At 44.4% G+C, this 13,341-nt stretch overlaps 2 protein-coding genes across 13 annotated transcripts in view; one reads left to right on the plus strand and one right to left on the minus strand.

Annotated features, from left to right (window-relative positions):
* The window catches only part of ITPRIP (inositol 1,4,5-trisphosphate receptor interacting protein), a 68,172-nt gene that overhangs the window by 19,848 nt on the left and 34,983 nt on the right, over positions 1-13,341 (plus strand). For 3 of the 11 annotated variants that reach the window (XM_056531431.1, XM_056531428.1, XM_056531430.1), the window contains exon 3: positions 6,812-6,923. The exons of 5 other annotated variants lie outside the window; for them this stretch is intronic. Coding sequence is in view for 3 of the 6 variants with exons in the window: in XM_056531425.1 (XP_056387400.1) it covers positions 10,410-10,423 (14 nt within the window). In the remaining 3 variants the exon portion in view is untranslated. Of the gene's footprint in view, positions 1-6,811; positions 6,924-10,312; positions 10,424-13,341 lie in introns of all 11 variants that reach the window. 3 more of the 11 variants (XM_056531425.1, XM_056531426.1, XM_056531427.1) reach the window with 2 other exon arrangements.
* Positions 1-13,341, minus strand: part of LOC130282769 (uncharacterized) — a 37,061-nt gene that overhangs the window by 8,709 nt on the left and 15,011 nt on the right. The window contains exon 1 of one of the 2 annotated variants that reach the window (XM_056531435.1): positions 3,657-3,795. The exons of the other annotated variant lie outside the window; for it this stretch is intronic. The gene's annotated coding sequence lies outside the window, so the exon portion shown is untranslated. Of the gene's footprint in view, positions 1-3,656; positions 3,796-13,341 lie in introns of those variants that run through there. 2 annotated transcript variants of the gene reach the window in all.

Genomic DNA, 13,341 nt, shown 5'->3' on the forward strand with positions numbered 1-13,341 from the left:
TAGCTAGACCTCCCTCTTGGATTATCATTTTTAAGATTGATATTTCATCAGAATTAACTATTATTGACAGCTTATCTAGAATTGTCCCCCTTTTTTTATCCTACTATCATACTAAAAAATAGGGACTTACTGACTGACATCACTGTCTGGTCAGTCTATCTTTTATTAACTTTTGTTGTACTTTAAGTACATCATATATAGCAGCGATCATTCACATAACAACACCAATTTTCCATCTCTATGCAAAACATTAGCTCCAAATATAGGATTGCACAATTTGTGTGGCTATGGAATTAATATTTGCTTTATTTACATGTCACATACCTTCCGGAACCCATTTCCGGCATTTGGAACGCTCACGTGACATAAGTAGGTCACGTGATGCGTCTCTGGATTGTATTCAGTTCCTGTCTGGAGGCGCGGCTATACCGCGCATGCGCCATAGTGCCGCATCCTCGTAAACGCATGTGACCGCTTCACTGACATTTACAGATCAGTGACGCGCTGCTTGCGCCCGGCGTCTGACGTCACATTATGCGCCACTGGCTCTGACTGGTCGCCAGGCAAGATGCGCACTATTTAAAATCAGCTGGTACACTCTGTTTAACACATCTGAGCATGTCGCCAGCCCAGTAAGACCGGATGCCCTAAGTGTACCATCGTCTGGGGGTGCTAAGTATACCTGCTGCTGGGGTGCCATTACACTCCACTAGCCTTTCTCTATATCTTTGAATATCTTGAATATCTATGCCAGCCATCCAACATTTTTGTCCTAGTCTGTGATTTATTGGCTATACTCAATATACCTGCCAGGCTAGGCAGTTCATGTATGTATGTTTATTTAGTGGTAGCTCCTATCGCGTTGCTATCATTGTGTGTAGTGCACCCATCTACTAATGCACTAACACTAAGTCACCCCCTGACTTATCTCTGACCAATCACAACTACTTCATGGTACCTAGGCATATTTTCTGGTAATGGTTAATGGTGATATTGTCTATTACGTCACCACTTGTATCTACTGTAATAATCCAGAGTACTTAGGTATATGTATATTTTTGCATCTATATCTATGCTAGCAAATTATGCAAAGAAAAACTATATTTTTTTGTTGTTTGTGTACATGTCTGTAATGAGTAAACATCATGGCTATTCATAGCCTCTACTTTGCATAGGGCACAATTTATTATATGTGGCATACCTCATGCACCTAGTGTACATCCCACACTAGGAGGGCAATTTTGGAGGAATTAGCTACTATCTGGGTCTGGTTCGCTGCGCTCTTAGGGAATACTTGGTCATCATAAGTGCCCTGTCTTTTAAATTGGTGCTATCACTATCACTAATGTTTATGTTTGGTGCCACGTTTCTCCCTGATGATCCTGTTTAAATTTGACAGGTGAAACGCGTTGGAGTTGGGTTATTATTTTTTGATTGTTTTTGCACTATTGTGGTTATCACACACACTTTGTTTGTTTTTTGGAGCCTTGGGTTGTGCAGCCCTATCCCCTTCTATCTATTGTCTCATTTTGTTGTTTTTTCCCCTCACTTAGTGAGAGCAGGGAACGTCACCGTGGTTGAGGCCACCCTGTTAAGGAGGTGGGTCCCTCAAAAGGCAGGGAAAGAGGGATGGGTTTATTTATCATAGTGGGCACATATCCCTCCATCTCTCTAATCCTTGAATTATTTCATTGTTGAATAATCATACATTTACATTTTCTAATACAGGAACTTAGTCGCTCCTATCTTAGATTATCCATCTATATCTACTATAGGCGTGGTTCACTTATCTATCCTCAAGATTTGGGTCTGCACACCCCCGGGCTCCCTAGCACTATTTAGTACAAGTAGCACATACCTTAGTTCAATTGTCATCTTCTAATTTTAGTCTGTAGTACATTAAAAGTTATATTTTAAACAATATTTTGTATTGATCATGAGGACGACTACTCGGTGACTTTTGATTGTAGCCTAAACCTGTTCTGACAACTATTGCATACCACAATTGACCTGTAGATGGCAGAACAGATTTCATCTAAATTCTACTTAAAGGGGTACTCCGGCGCTTAGACATCTTATCCCCTATACAAAGGATAGGGGATTAGATGCATGATGGCGGGGGTCCCGCCGCTGGGGACCCCTGTGATCTTGCATGCCGCTTCCCGTTAATATCAGTCCCCAGAGCGTGTTCGCTCCGGGTCTGATTACTGTAGATCACGGCCCCGCCCCTTGTGACGTCACGCTCCGCCCCCTCAATGCAAGCCTATGGGAGGGGGCGTGACAGCCGTCACGCCCCCTCCCATAGACTTGCATTGAGGGGCAGGGCATGATGTCACACGGGGGTGGAGTTGTGACGTCACGCTCTTTCGCTCGCGTGGTCAGGATCCGAAGCCTCCAGCGTTGACGGAAGCTATTGAGGTGGGTGCTGCAGCCGAGATCCGGGGGTCCCCAGCAGCGGACATCTTATCTGATCTGACATCTTATCCCCTATCCTTTGGATAGGTGATAAGATGTCTAGGGGCGGAGTAACCCTTTAAAGCAGTACTGCAGCCATAGACACTATGGGGGAGATTTATAAATCCTGAAACATGAACCAAGCAGGTTTGTGTGTGTCAGTAAATTCAGAATGTGTATTTAGACTAGATATTGATTGCAGATGTTAGAAAGAGGAGCGGAATTCATGCAGATTTTGCTACAGAATACCCACCTATTCTGCATAAAAATCCTTTTGACAATCCATTGTGAACACGTCCTAAACCGTGCTGCTATTTCAGTGTACTGTATTAGTGTTACAGTATCTGTTTGTATCGGTTAATGCTGCAGATATTTTTGCACATGGCGTAAATTGAAAAAAAAAATCATTCATATTGACTCCATGTTTGGTGCCGTACATCGCGCCATTACTGTGTGACTTTTCCTAAGGACCTTAAAACCTTGCGATATACTTCTGATATCACGTTATAGGCATTTTTTGCCACTAAAGTGGTTACAGAGGGGGGGGGGCACTTCTAATAAGTCTGATAAGTGGAAGGGTAAATACTTTATTGTGCGCTATATACGTGCCGCACCTAGCACATAGCAATGATGTAATTTCTTCTAATATCTGGCATGTTAACAAGAATCCCTATTTCTACCCACTTACCTCACGCACGGAGGGTATGGATTTATTCCAAAGTGCGGTAGAAAGGGATCTTGTTGCCTGACTGACACCACCCCCAGATCAGACAATCTAGCTAAAAAGGAGTGTATGGCCCTAAAAGAACTTTCCTCTTATGAGGATATTGGGAGAGATTTATCAAAACCTGTGCAGAGGAAAAGTTGCTGAGTTGCCCATAGCAACCAATCAGATCGCTGCTTTCATTTTTAACAAAGCCTATGCAAAATGAAAGCAGCGATCTGATTGGTTGCTATGGGCAACTCAGCAACTTTTCCTCTGTACAGGTTTTTATAAATCTTCCCCATTGTCATTAGGATGTCTGATAAAGAGGGGAAGGTGACAGCCATGGACAAGAGCATGTATATATATGACAAATTCATGATATGTTGTCTGACATCACTACATACAAAAAATAACAGAATTACAGAATTAAGAATTGTCAAAACTACTCATGGAAGGTCTTGCATTTGGCGTCATTGCCGAGAGAGACAGGGATTACCTCTATGTAGAGGAGCCGTCATCCCTGTTGCAAAGACGCACAAAGGTGTCATGTCTCCAACCGTGAGGCCTATTGTTTCCAGTAACAGTTCCCTTTTTGAGCGATTGCCCATGTGGGTGGACCAGATGCTCCAACCGCTTGTACAGCGTGTACCAGTTTACCTTAAACTAAACGGGTATTCCGCAGCTCTTCATTTGGAACAAACTGTTCCAAATGCTGGAGCCGGCAACGGGAGCCCGTGACGTCATAACCCCGCCCCCTCATGACGTCACGCCCCCATCCCCTCAATGCAAGTCTATGGGAGGGGGCGTGACAGTGGGGCATGAAGTCATGAGAGGGCGGGGTTATGACGTCATGAGCTCCCGTTGCCAGCTCCAGCATTCGGAGCAGTTCCAAATGCTTAACAGCGGGGTATCCCTTTAAAGATTCGAGGGATGTGCTCAGAGCATTTGATCAGATGCGGTGGAATCCAGGGTCTGCATGGCTTTCTTGTGATGTAGTTTCTCTATACACATGCATTCCGTGGCATATTGCAATGCAGGCCCTGGATTACCACCTTTCAGTACACAGCAATTACTCCCCAGATCTATGTGAGTTTATTAATATGGCAGTAAGGTTTCTCATGTCTCGAAATTATTATTATTATTTTTTTGTTCAGATCAGTGGTGTTTCCATGGGGGGCAGACACTCCCCATCTCTGGCCAACCTCACCATGTCGTTCTGGGAGTCAAAATACATTTTTACATCTGACAATCCATTTGGTGACGGCATACAGTGGTACGGCTGCTTTATAGACGACCTCCTCCTTGTTTGGAGGGGGTATGTCGTGGTCGTGCCACTGCTGAATATCTAAATGATAACCAGTACAACCTAAAATTCACTCACCACGTAACTCTACCTCCATTGTATTTTTGGATTTAGTACTTACAGGTACACATCATGAAACCATTTCAGTTGCTACTCATCACAAACCTATCTCAGGCAACACTGTACTCAGGGCAGACAGTAACCATCCTTTCCACACCACTCAGGCCATTCCTATAGGAGAACTTACTAGGCTGAAAAGAAACTGTACTGAACCTGAGGTTTTAATTAAAGGGGTACTCCGCTGCCCAGCGTTTGGAACAAACTGTTCCGAAGGCTGGAGCTGGCGTCGGGAGCTTGTGATGTCATAGCCACGCCCCATCAATGCAAATCTATGGGAGGGGGCGTGGCGACTGTCACGCCCCCTCCCATAGACTTACATTGAGGGGGCGGGTGTGATGTCTTGATGGGTGGGGCTATGACATCACAAGCTCCTGGCACTGGCTCCAGCGTTCGGAACAGTGTGTTCCAAATGCTGAGCAGCAAAGTACCCCTTTAAATAAGTCAGTGAGCTGGAACAAAGGCTCAAAAGTAGGGGTTATTCCTCACATACATTAAAGGGGTACTCCGCCCCTGGCATCTTATCCCCTATCCAAAGGATAGGGGATAAGATGTCAGATCGCCACGGTCCCGCTGCTGGGGACCCCGGGGATCGCCGCTGTGTCACCCCGCCATGATTACTGCACAGAACGAGTTTGCTCTGTGCGTAATGACGGGTGATACAGGGGACGGAGCAGCGTGACGTCATGGCTCCGCCCCTCATGACATCACGGCCCGTCCCCTTAATGCAAGTCTATGGCAGGGGGCGTGACGACCGCCACGCCCCCTCCCATAGACTTGTATTGACGCGGCGGGCCGTGACATCACAAGGGGCAGAGCCGTTACGTAACGATGCTCAGGCCCCTGTATTGCCCGTCATTACGCGCAGAGTGATCTCGCTCTGCGCAGTAATGATAGCGGGGTGCTGCAGCAGCGATCCCCGGGGTCCCCAGCAGCGGGACCCCGCCGATCTGACATCTTATCCCCTATCCTTTGGATAGGGGATAAGATGTCTAGGGGCGGAGTACCCCTTTAAAAAGAGCCCATCATATTGTGACTGGAAAGGATAGAAACATGTTAATTTATCTTTCAAATCCAACTAGAACCAAATTCCGAAAACCAGTTCTTGTACTTACTTCCCCCCCCCCCCCCCCCCCCCATTTCAATATGTGAAGAATATAGTACTCGAACATCTGCACTTTTTAAGACAGGACAAGGTGTTGTCCAATATATTACATGAAGGATGCCATTTGGTTTCCAAAAGGGCACCCACCAGCTATCTCCTAGTGTTGTGCATACCCAAACAAACCCAAGCAGCAGCGGGTTAGCCCAGAAGGGAATTTTCAAATGTGGCCACAAAATCTATCGCACCTGTCATTATGCAAAACCCACCAAATATTTTGAGAATGTGGATGGCACTAAAATCTTCCAAATAAAAAAAACTACATTAATTGTAATTACAGTAATGTAGTCTATATCATTGACTGTATTGCATGCAATTTAAAATATGTGCGTTACACCATTCGTAAATTAAAAACACAAGCACTAGAACATATCAATGATAGTAGTACTACTGCTGTTCGACAAAGGTCGTCTGCATCAGCACATTTCCATTCTGTACATGCGGGCAATATAACTGCATTTAAGATCTATGCTATCGAACATGTGAATGCTGAATAAGAAAGGGATGCTTACGAAAAAAGTTGGCTAATAGAGAAGCATTTTGGCAATTCACGTTGGGGACACGTTGGGGTCTAAATGTCCGTCATGAATTATTATTTCATTATTGATTGATTCTGCTTCCTTTTCTCACTTGAGAGGTATTTAGAGTATTTTTACTCTGCCCCATAAACAAGTATTTAGCCTCTTCTGAGATTGAACTGACGTCACCGAGGAAGAGCGCATGCGCTCGAAACGCGTCTGTTGGTATAGTTTTATGTGTGTTGTGATCTACACTAAAGCTGCATTTTACTAAGTGCTGGACCATCGTCTATTTCTTGGCATATGTGCCGCACCACCTGTCCTGTGACGTCTCATACAGATGGCGGTCATCACTTCCTGCACCCCCCACCCCCGCTTGAGGGCTAGAAAGTATTGTGATTCAGAATTTTACCATAGAAACTTTTTATTATAGTTTTTAATCTTTTTTTATTTTTATTTTTTATTACCGTATAATTTATTGTATTTTCTCAATTTGCCATGAATAACTAGCCGCCCATCTGTGACCACTCTTCTTCCCATTCACTATACAGACGTGTGAGCCGGCGGTCTAATCTCTGGTCATGTGATCTATTATCCCGGCACAGAAGAAGATTGTTCGGCCTCGCATTTAATTCCGCTGTCCAAGTGTTGTGATCAGCTCAGGTAACGTCCCCAGGACCCCACAATTCCTTATCTCATATCACAGGAAGCAGATCTTAGATGCTGGACTAGAGGGGTTATGGGATGGAGAGGAGGACTCCTGTAAATAGTTAAAAATCTCTGTGCTTTTACAGTTCCCATAAAGAGTTAAATGTGAATTTCCTCTTTAAAAATCAGGGACTTAAAGGGGAAGTCTTTGCATTCAGTCTAGTGGGCTCTTAACCTTTTGTGTCTCACACACATCCTGTTACATTGTAGTTTGGGTCTTGTCTTTTGGCGGCTCAGGGGTTAATTCTTCTCAAGCTAAAGGTCTCTTTACGCCAAGCCGCACGTGTAAGCCGCTTGCTGCACTGTATTGAGTAAGTGGGTAAGTCACTTATTCATGGCCTGTGCACCCGCCTTTGTCCCAGCCTCATTGTTGCCTTTGTTTTACGGAGACCTGGTAAGTTTGTGCCCCCCCCGTAAGTTCTTTATAAAAGGAAACTGCGACAGTAAAGGGAGGAGAATGTGACATTTAGGGATTATTTAACAATTGAAAGGGGAATTTCAGGCAAAATGTAATAATATATTTATATCTAAAATCAGGTTGTATTATTCATATGGCATAGTAAGAGAGGGAGGGACATGACAGAATCTGGACGCTCATGTGGAGTCACTGGTTGGTATCTGAAATAATACAGATGACTGTACACAGCCCAGGGGAGCACCACTGGAGAGAGAACAGAACCTGCGGGTTGGCTGAGCCTTGCAGTGCCACAGCCTGTCATTGTTCAGGTGGGCTTGAGGGATCCAGCAGGTCCCCCATATTCCTTTGCGCTGGTCCGGTTGCTGGGGGGGGGGGGGGGGGGGCTGCACCAATGGTGTGGATTTTCCCCCAGAGCATTCCCTAGGAAAGGTGCCAGGCATGATGGGAATTGGTGTGGTGTCTGAGCACCAGTAGCTGTCCTGTGGCTTCGGGCTGCTTTGGGCAGCTTTGCAGCACAAGGGCCCACCAGAGACTTACTGTTATGTCAATTATGTTTGCACTTTGTTGAGAAGTAATATATTTTTCTAATTAGTTCTATTATTATCTGTATATATGTTATTCCTTTGTTACTGTACCCTTAAGAGAGGAGCTGTGTAAACCCCATGTGACCCTGACTGCCAATGGGAACCCCTAAATTCTCACCCATATAGTGTAGTAGGGGAGGAGTTGCCCCAGTTAAAGCGGTACTCCAGTGGAAAACTTTTTTTTTTTTTTTAAATGAACTGGTGTCAGAAAGTTAAACAGATTTGTAAATGACTTCTATTAAAAAATCTTAATCCTTCCAGTACTTTTTAGCAGCTGTTTGCTACAGAGGAAAATCTTTAATTTTTTTATTTCTTTTTTGTCTTGTCCACAGTTCTCTCTGCTGACACCTGATGCCCATATCAGGAACTGTCCAGAGCAGGAGAAAATCCCCATAGAAAACCTATGCTGCTCTGGACAGTTCCTGACACAGACAGAGGTGTCAGCAGAGAGCACTGTGGACAACACAAAAAAGAAATTCAAAAAGTAAAGAATTTACTCTCTAGTATTCAGCAGCTAATAAGTACTGGAAGGATTAAGATTTTTTAATAGAAGTCATTTACAAATCTTTTTAACTTTCTGGCACCAGTTGATAAAGAGTACCCCTTTAGGTAGTAGCCCTCTAATGACTAGTAATGACTAGGCCCGGCCTGAAGCCCAACAGGTCCTAGATGTCAGTGAGGCCTTTGTGATGCTTCTTCTGACTGGCTGAAGCAGATTGTACTATCCATAGGTATCTCCTTTGGTGGAGGACGGTGAACCTGGCAATGGGGCTATTTCTCTCTGAGGGCCCTGGCTACAGGCTGGGAGCTGAACTGCTCCAGACCTTCTTTCACTCTCTCTGCACTAAAAACACCAACTAAACTCCACCCTTTCAGGGATAGGACATCCTGTTTCAGGCTTGAGAGGGTATTGAACAGGGCAGAAGACCCCTTTATCAGATTGTCTTGGTTATTGTGGCACAGAGCTGGTGAACATATTTAACAAGCATTTGTCTCCAGTTCTACGTTCATTCAAAACTTTTGAAGGAGTTTTCTGTAAAATGACAGTGCCCTTTAAAGATTGCCAGCTAATAGATTGTTGCAGGAGGGTGGGATGAATTATAATGCGGTGGTCACTGTTAGGCTACAATTCCACCAGCAAAAACGCCAGGAAAAACTGCCAGTAAAACTGCCACAGCTTTTTCCCGTGTTTTGGCCGATTTTCTAGCGTTTTTTGGGGCGTTTTTTTCTGGTGTGTGGAAACAGCCAAATTTTTCCCCTTTGGCAGTTTTCTTTTCTTCAGAGTGATGTATAGCATCACTATTCACCTCCCCCGCCTGTATAGTATACAGGGGGGCATAGTGTACCCGTGTATACTATACAGGAGCTGGGAATCCTGTCACCAGACTGACAGGACTCCCTGCTCCTATAGCCCCTTTGGGCGGTATACAGAATATACATCTATAGATAGCTGTATATAGTATATAAAGAAGAGGAGATCCCCTTACCTCCCTCGCTCCCTGTCGGGTCCGTGTAGCTCCGCCCCCTAGTGATGATGTAATTAGGCGGGAGGCAGAGTGGTAAGTATGAGGCTCTGTTCACATTATACATTTTGTATTTTGTATGAACAGACCCTTCTGCCAGTGTCTTCCCAGACAGGGAGACTCCAGCTGTTGCTAAACTACAACTCCAAGCATGGAGACATTGATCAATGTAAAAGACATTGATCAATGTAGAAGATCAGTGTGTGCAGTATTATAGTCCCCTATGGGAGCTATAACATTGCAAAAAAAAAAAAGTTAATAAAGATCATTTAACCCCTTCCCTAATAAAAGTTTGAATCACCCCCCTTTTCCCTAAAAAAAAAAAAAAAAAAGTGTAAATAGAAATAAACATATGTGGTATCTCCGCATGCGTAAATGTCCGAATTATAAAAAATATATCGTTAGTTAAACCGCACGGTCAATGGCGTACGCGCAAAAAAATTCCAAAGTCCAAAATAGCGTATTTTTGGTCACTTTTTATATCATGAAAAAATGAATAAAAAGCTATCAATAAGTCCTATCAATACAAAAATGGTGCTGGTAAAAACTTCAGATCACGTCGCAAAAAATAAGAAAGTTATAGGGGTCAGAATTTGATCATTTTAAACGTATACATTTTCCTGCATGTAGTTATGATTTTTTCCAGAAGTCCGACAAAATCAAACCTATATAAGTAGGATATCATTTTAATTGTATGGACCTACAGAATAAAGAGAAGGTGTCATTTTTACCGAAAAATGTACTGCATAGAAACGGAAGCCCCCAAAAGTTACAAAATTGTGTTTTTTTCTTCAATTTTTCTTTTTCATTTCTTTGTAGATCTTTGGGTAATATCACCGATGTCATTACAAAGCAGAATTGGTGGCGCAAAAAATAAGCCATCAAATGGATTTTTAAGTGCAGAATTGAAAGAGTTATGATTTTTTATAGGTAAGGAGGAAAAAATGAAAGTGCAAAAACGGAAAAACCCCTGGTCCTTAAGGGGTTAAAAATTAAAGAACCGAGCTGATTGGTTGCTATGGGCAACTTTTCCTCTGGACAGGTTTTGATAAATTTCCTGCATATATATATATATATATATATATATATATATATATATATATATACTCCACGTTTAATGCCTACGGGTTTCATACGTGTCACCATCTCGCAGCGTTGCGGTGAGCACTGATACCTCCGGGATCCGTCTGCTCCGCTCTGATGTTCTGATCACTGAACGCGTCCTTTCTTCCTCGACGTTCTTTGTTCCACCAACCCCGGCCCCCCAGGGTAGGGAATCCCACGCTTCTGTAAACTCATGTCTGACACACAGAAGAATGCCAGCTCCCAGGGCACAGGCTGCCAGACACAGTCATCGTGTTTGGCATAGGAACGCTGCCATAAATACTTATCAGAGACACTGCCGCTGCGGGACGCTGTTAACCCTTTAATCAACACTATACAAATAGTAAAGAATCTAGCGAAGAATCTTGTTTATATGCCAGTGCAGGCCTGTGACTGTTGCCTATAGCAACCAATCAGCCTAATGCTTAAGGCCTATGGAAAACGAAAGCTGGAATCTGGCTGGTTGCTATAGGCAACAGTCACAGGCCTGCACTGGCTTATCAACAAGGCCTAGCTTGCTCCTTTCAATAAACTTTATTGATAGAACTAGGCAAATGCTCCACTGTTCCTATGTACAATGTTTTTTTTTCTTTTTTAACATTCAAGAAAAGTTTTATTAGAGAAAAGGTAACATATAAAGTATACATGACAAGGTTCAATAAGTGACCCAGCGGCCTTGAGGGGCCGGAGACAGGACGGGCCTGCAAATTTACATCAGCATACAACATCAACAATACAAACTATGTACAATGGTTTAATAAATCTCCCCCAATTTACTTTAATTTACAAAATTATAGTACAAGTCAATTTATTTTTCAAAACATATCCGAGAGGTGAATAAAATAAAATGAAAGCCTTGTGGTAGCCGTGGTGCCTGGTTCAGCTGAACCTGCAATAAAGCAGTGTTTTCCTAACCATGGTGCCTCCAGTTGTGGCAATACTACAAATCCCAGCATGCCCGGACAGCCATTGGCTGTCCGGGCATGCTGGGTGTTGTAGTTTGCAACAGCTGGAGGCATCCTGGTTGGGAAACACTTCCATAGACAACGAATGGAGCGGCAGCACGCATTCATAATAAAGACTTGGGCCACGTTCTGAAAACCTAAGGGGACACCCTGTGATCTGACACTTATCTCCTATCCTGTGAATAAGGAATAGATAATGAAATATAACTTTGTACACTCTTTAAAGGGGTACTCCGGTGCTTAGACATCTTATCCCCTATCCAAAGGATAGGGGATAAGATGCCTGATCGCGGGAGTCCCGCCGCTGGGGACCCCCGTGATCTTGCACGCGGCACCCAAGTTAAAATCAGTCCCCCGAGCGTGTTCCACAGGGCCACAGCTCCGCCCCCGATGCACGCTCCGCCCCTCAATGCAAGCCTATGGGAGAGGGCATGACAGCTATCACGCCCCCTCCCATAGGCTTGCATTGAGGGGAGGAGCGTGACGTCACACGCCGTCGGCCCTGTTGTCGTCTGTAATCAGACCCAGAGCAAACACGCTCCGGGGACTGATTATAAACGGGGTGCCGCATGCAAGATCACGGGCGTCCCCAGCGGCGGGACTCCCGCTATCAGGCATCTTATCCCCTATAAGGGGATAAGATGTCTAAGCACCAGAGTATCCCTTTAAGTATCTCAATCCGTTTTGTGCATATATGCAAACCCATGTGTGTCAATGGGAACTACAAATAAAACAGATGTGTAGTCTGCTTCTGCAGTCATGCTGTAACATCAGTGCTCCGGCCAGTCACGCTGGCCTTGAGTGCTCTCCTGGCAGGGCTGGGATTCGCATCGCGGGACGCAGCTGCCTGTGAGTTCCAGCCCGTCACTCACCTCCCTGGTCTTCCGTGTTCTCAGCCCTGGCGCGTGCCCCAGTCTCCTAGGGCGCGCATGCGCCTGAGCTCTGTGATTTAAAGGGCCAGTACGCCCTAATTAGTATAATTACCTGCACCCTGTCTATAAGTATCTGCACCTCCCCCTGTCCTGTGTCGGATCTTTGTTGCCTTTGTGTTTGAGAGAAAGCTACTGTGTTCCTGATATCCTGTCTATCCGTGTACCTGATCCTTGTTCTGTTACCTGACCCTGCTACTGTACCGCCTTCCCTGACCTTCTGCTATCCTGACCTTGTCTCATCCTTATCCATTTGTACCACGCTTCATCCCAGCTACCTGTGTGGACAAGTCGTGCCAGGGGTAGCGACCTGGGTGCTGCCTGCCACAGCAAGACCATCCCGCTTTGCGGCGGGCTCTGGTGAAAACCAGCGGCACCTTGGACTCCGCACCCTGGCACGGCTCACGTCCTCATCCACACAGGCCCAGAGGATCCACCACCTGCAGTGACCCCGTGTTTTACAGCTGTTCGGCACTGAGCAGTCATTCGGCAATCGGACAATTTTAAATGTATAAATTTTCCTGCATGTACTTATGATTTTTTCTGGAAGTATGACAAAATCAAACCTATATAAGTAGGGTATCATGTTAAACGTGTGGACCTACATAAAGATAAGGTGTCAGTTTTACCGAAAGATTCACTGTGTAGAAACGGAAGCCACCAAAAGATACAAAATTGTGTTTTTTCTTCAATTTTGTCCTCGCACAATGATTTTTATTCCCGTTTTGCCGTAGATTTTTGGGTAAAATGACTGATGTCTTTACAAAGTAGAATTGGTGGTGCAAAAAATAAGCCATCATATGGATTTTTAGGTGCAAAATTAAAAGAGTTATGATTTTTTAAAGGTAAG

The sequence above is a fragment of the Hyla sarda genome, chromosome 7, assembly GCF_029499605.1.
Source record: "Hyla sarda isolate aHylSar1 chromosome 7, aHylSar1.hap1, whole genome shotgun sequence".
In the NCBI taxonomy this organism is placed as follows: domain Eukaryota; kingdom Metazoa; phylum Chordata; class Amphibia; order Anura; family Hylidae; genus Hyla; species Hyla sarda.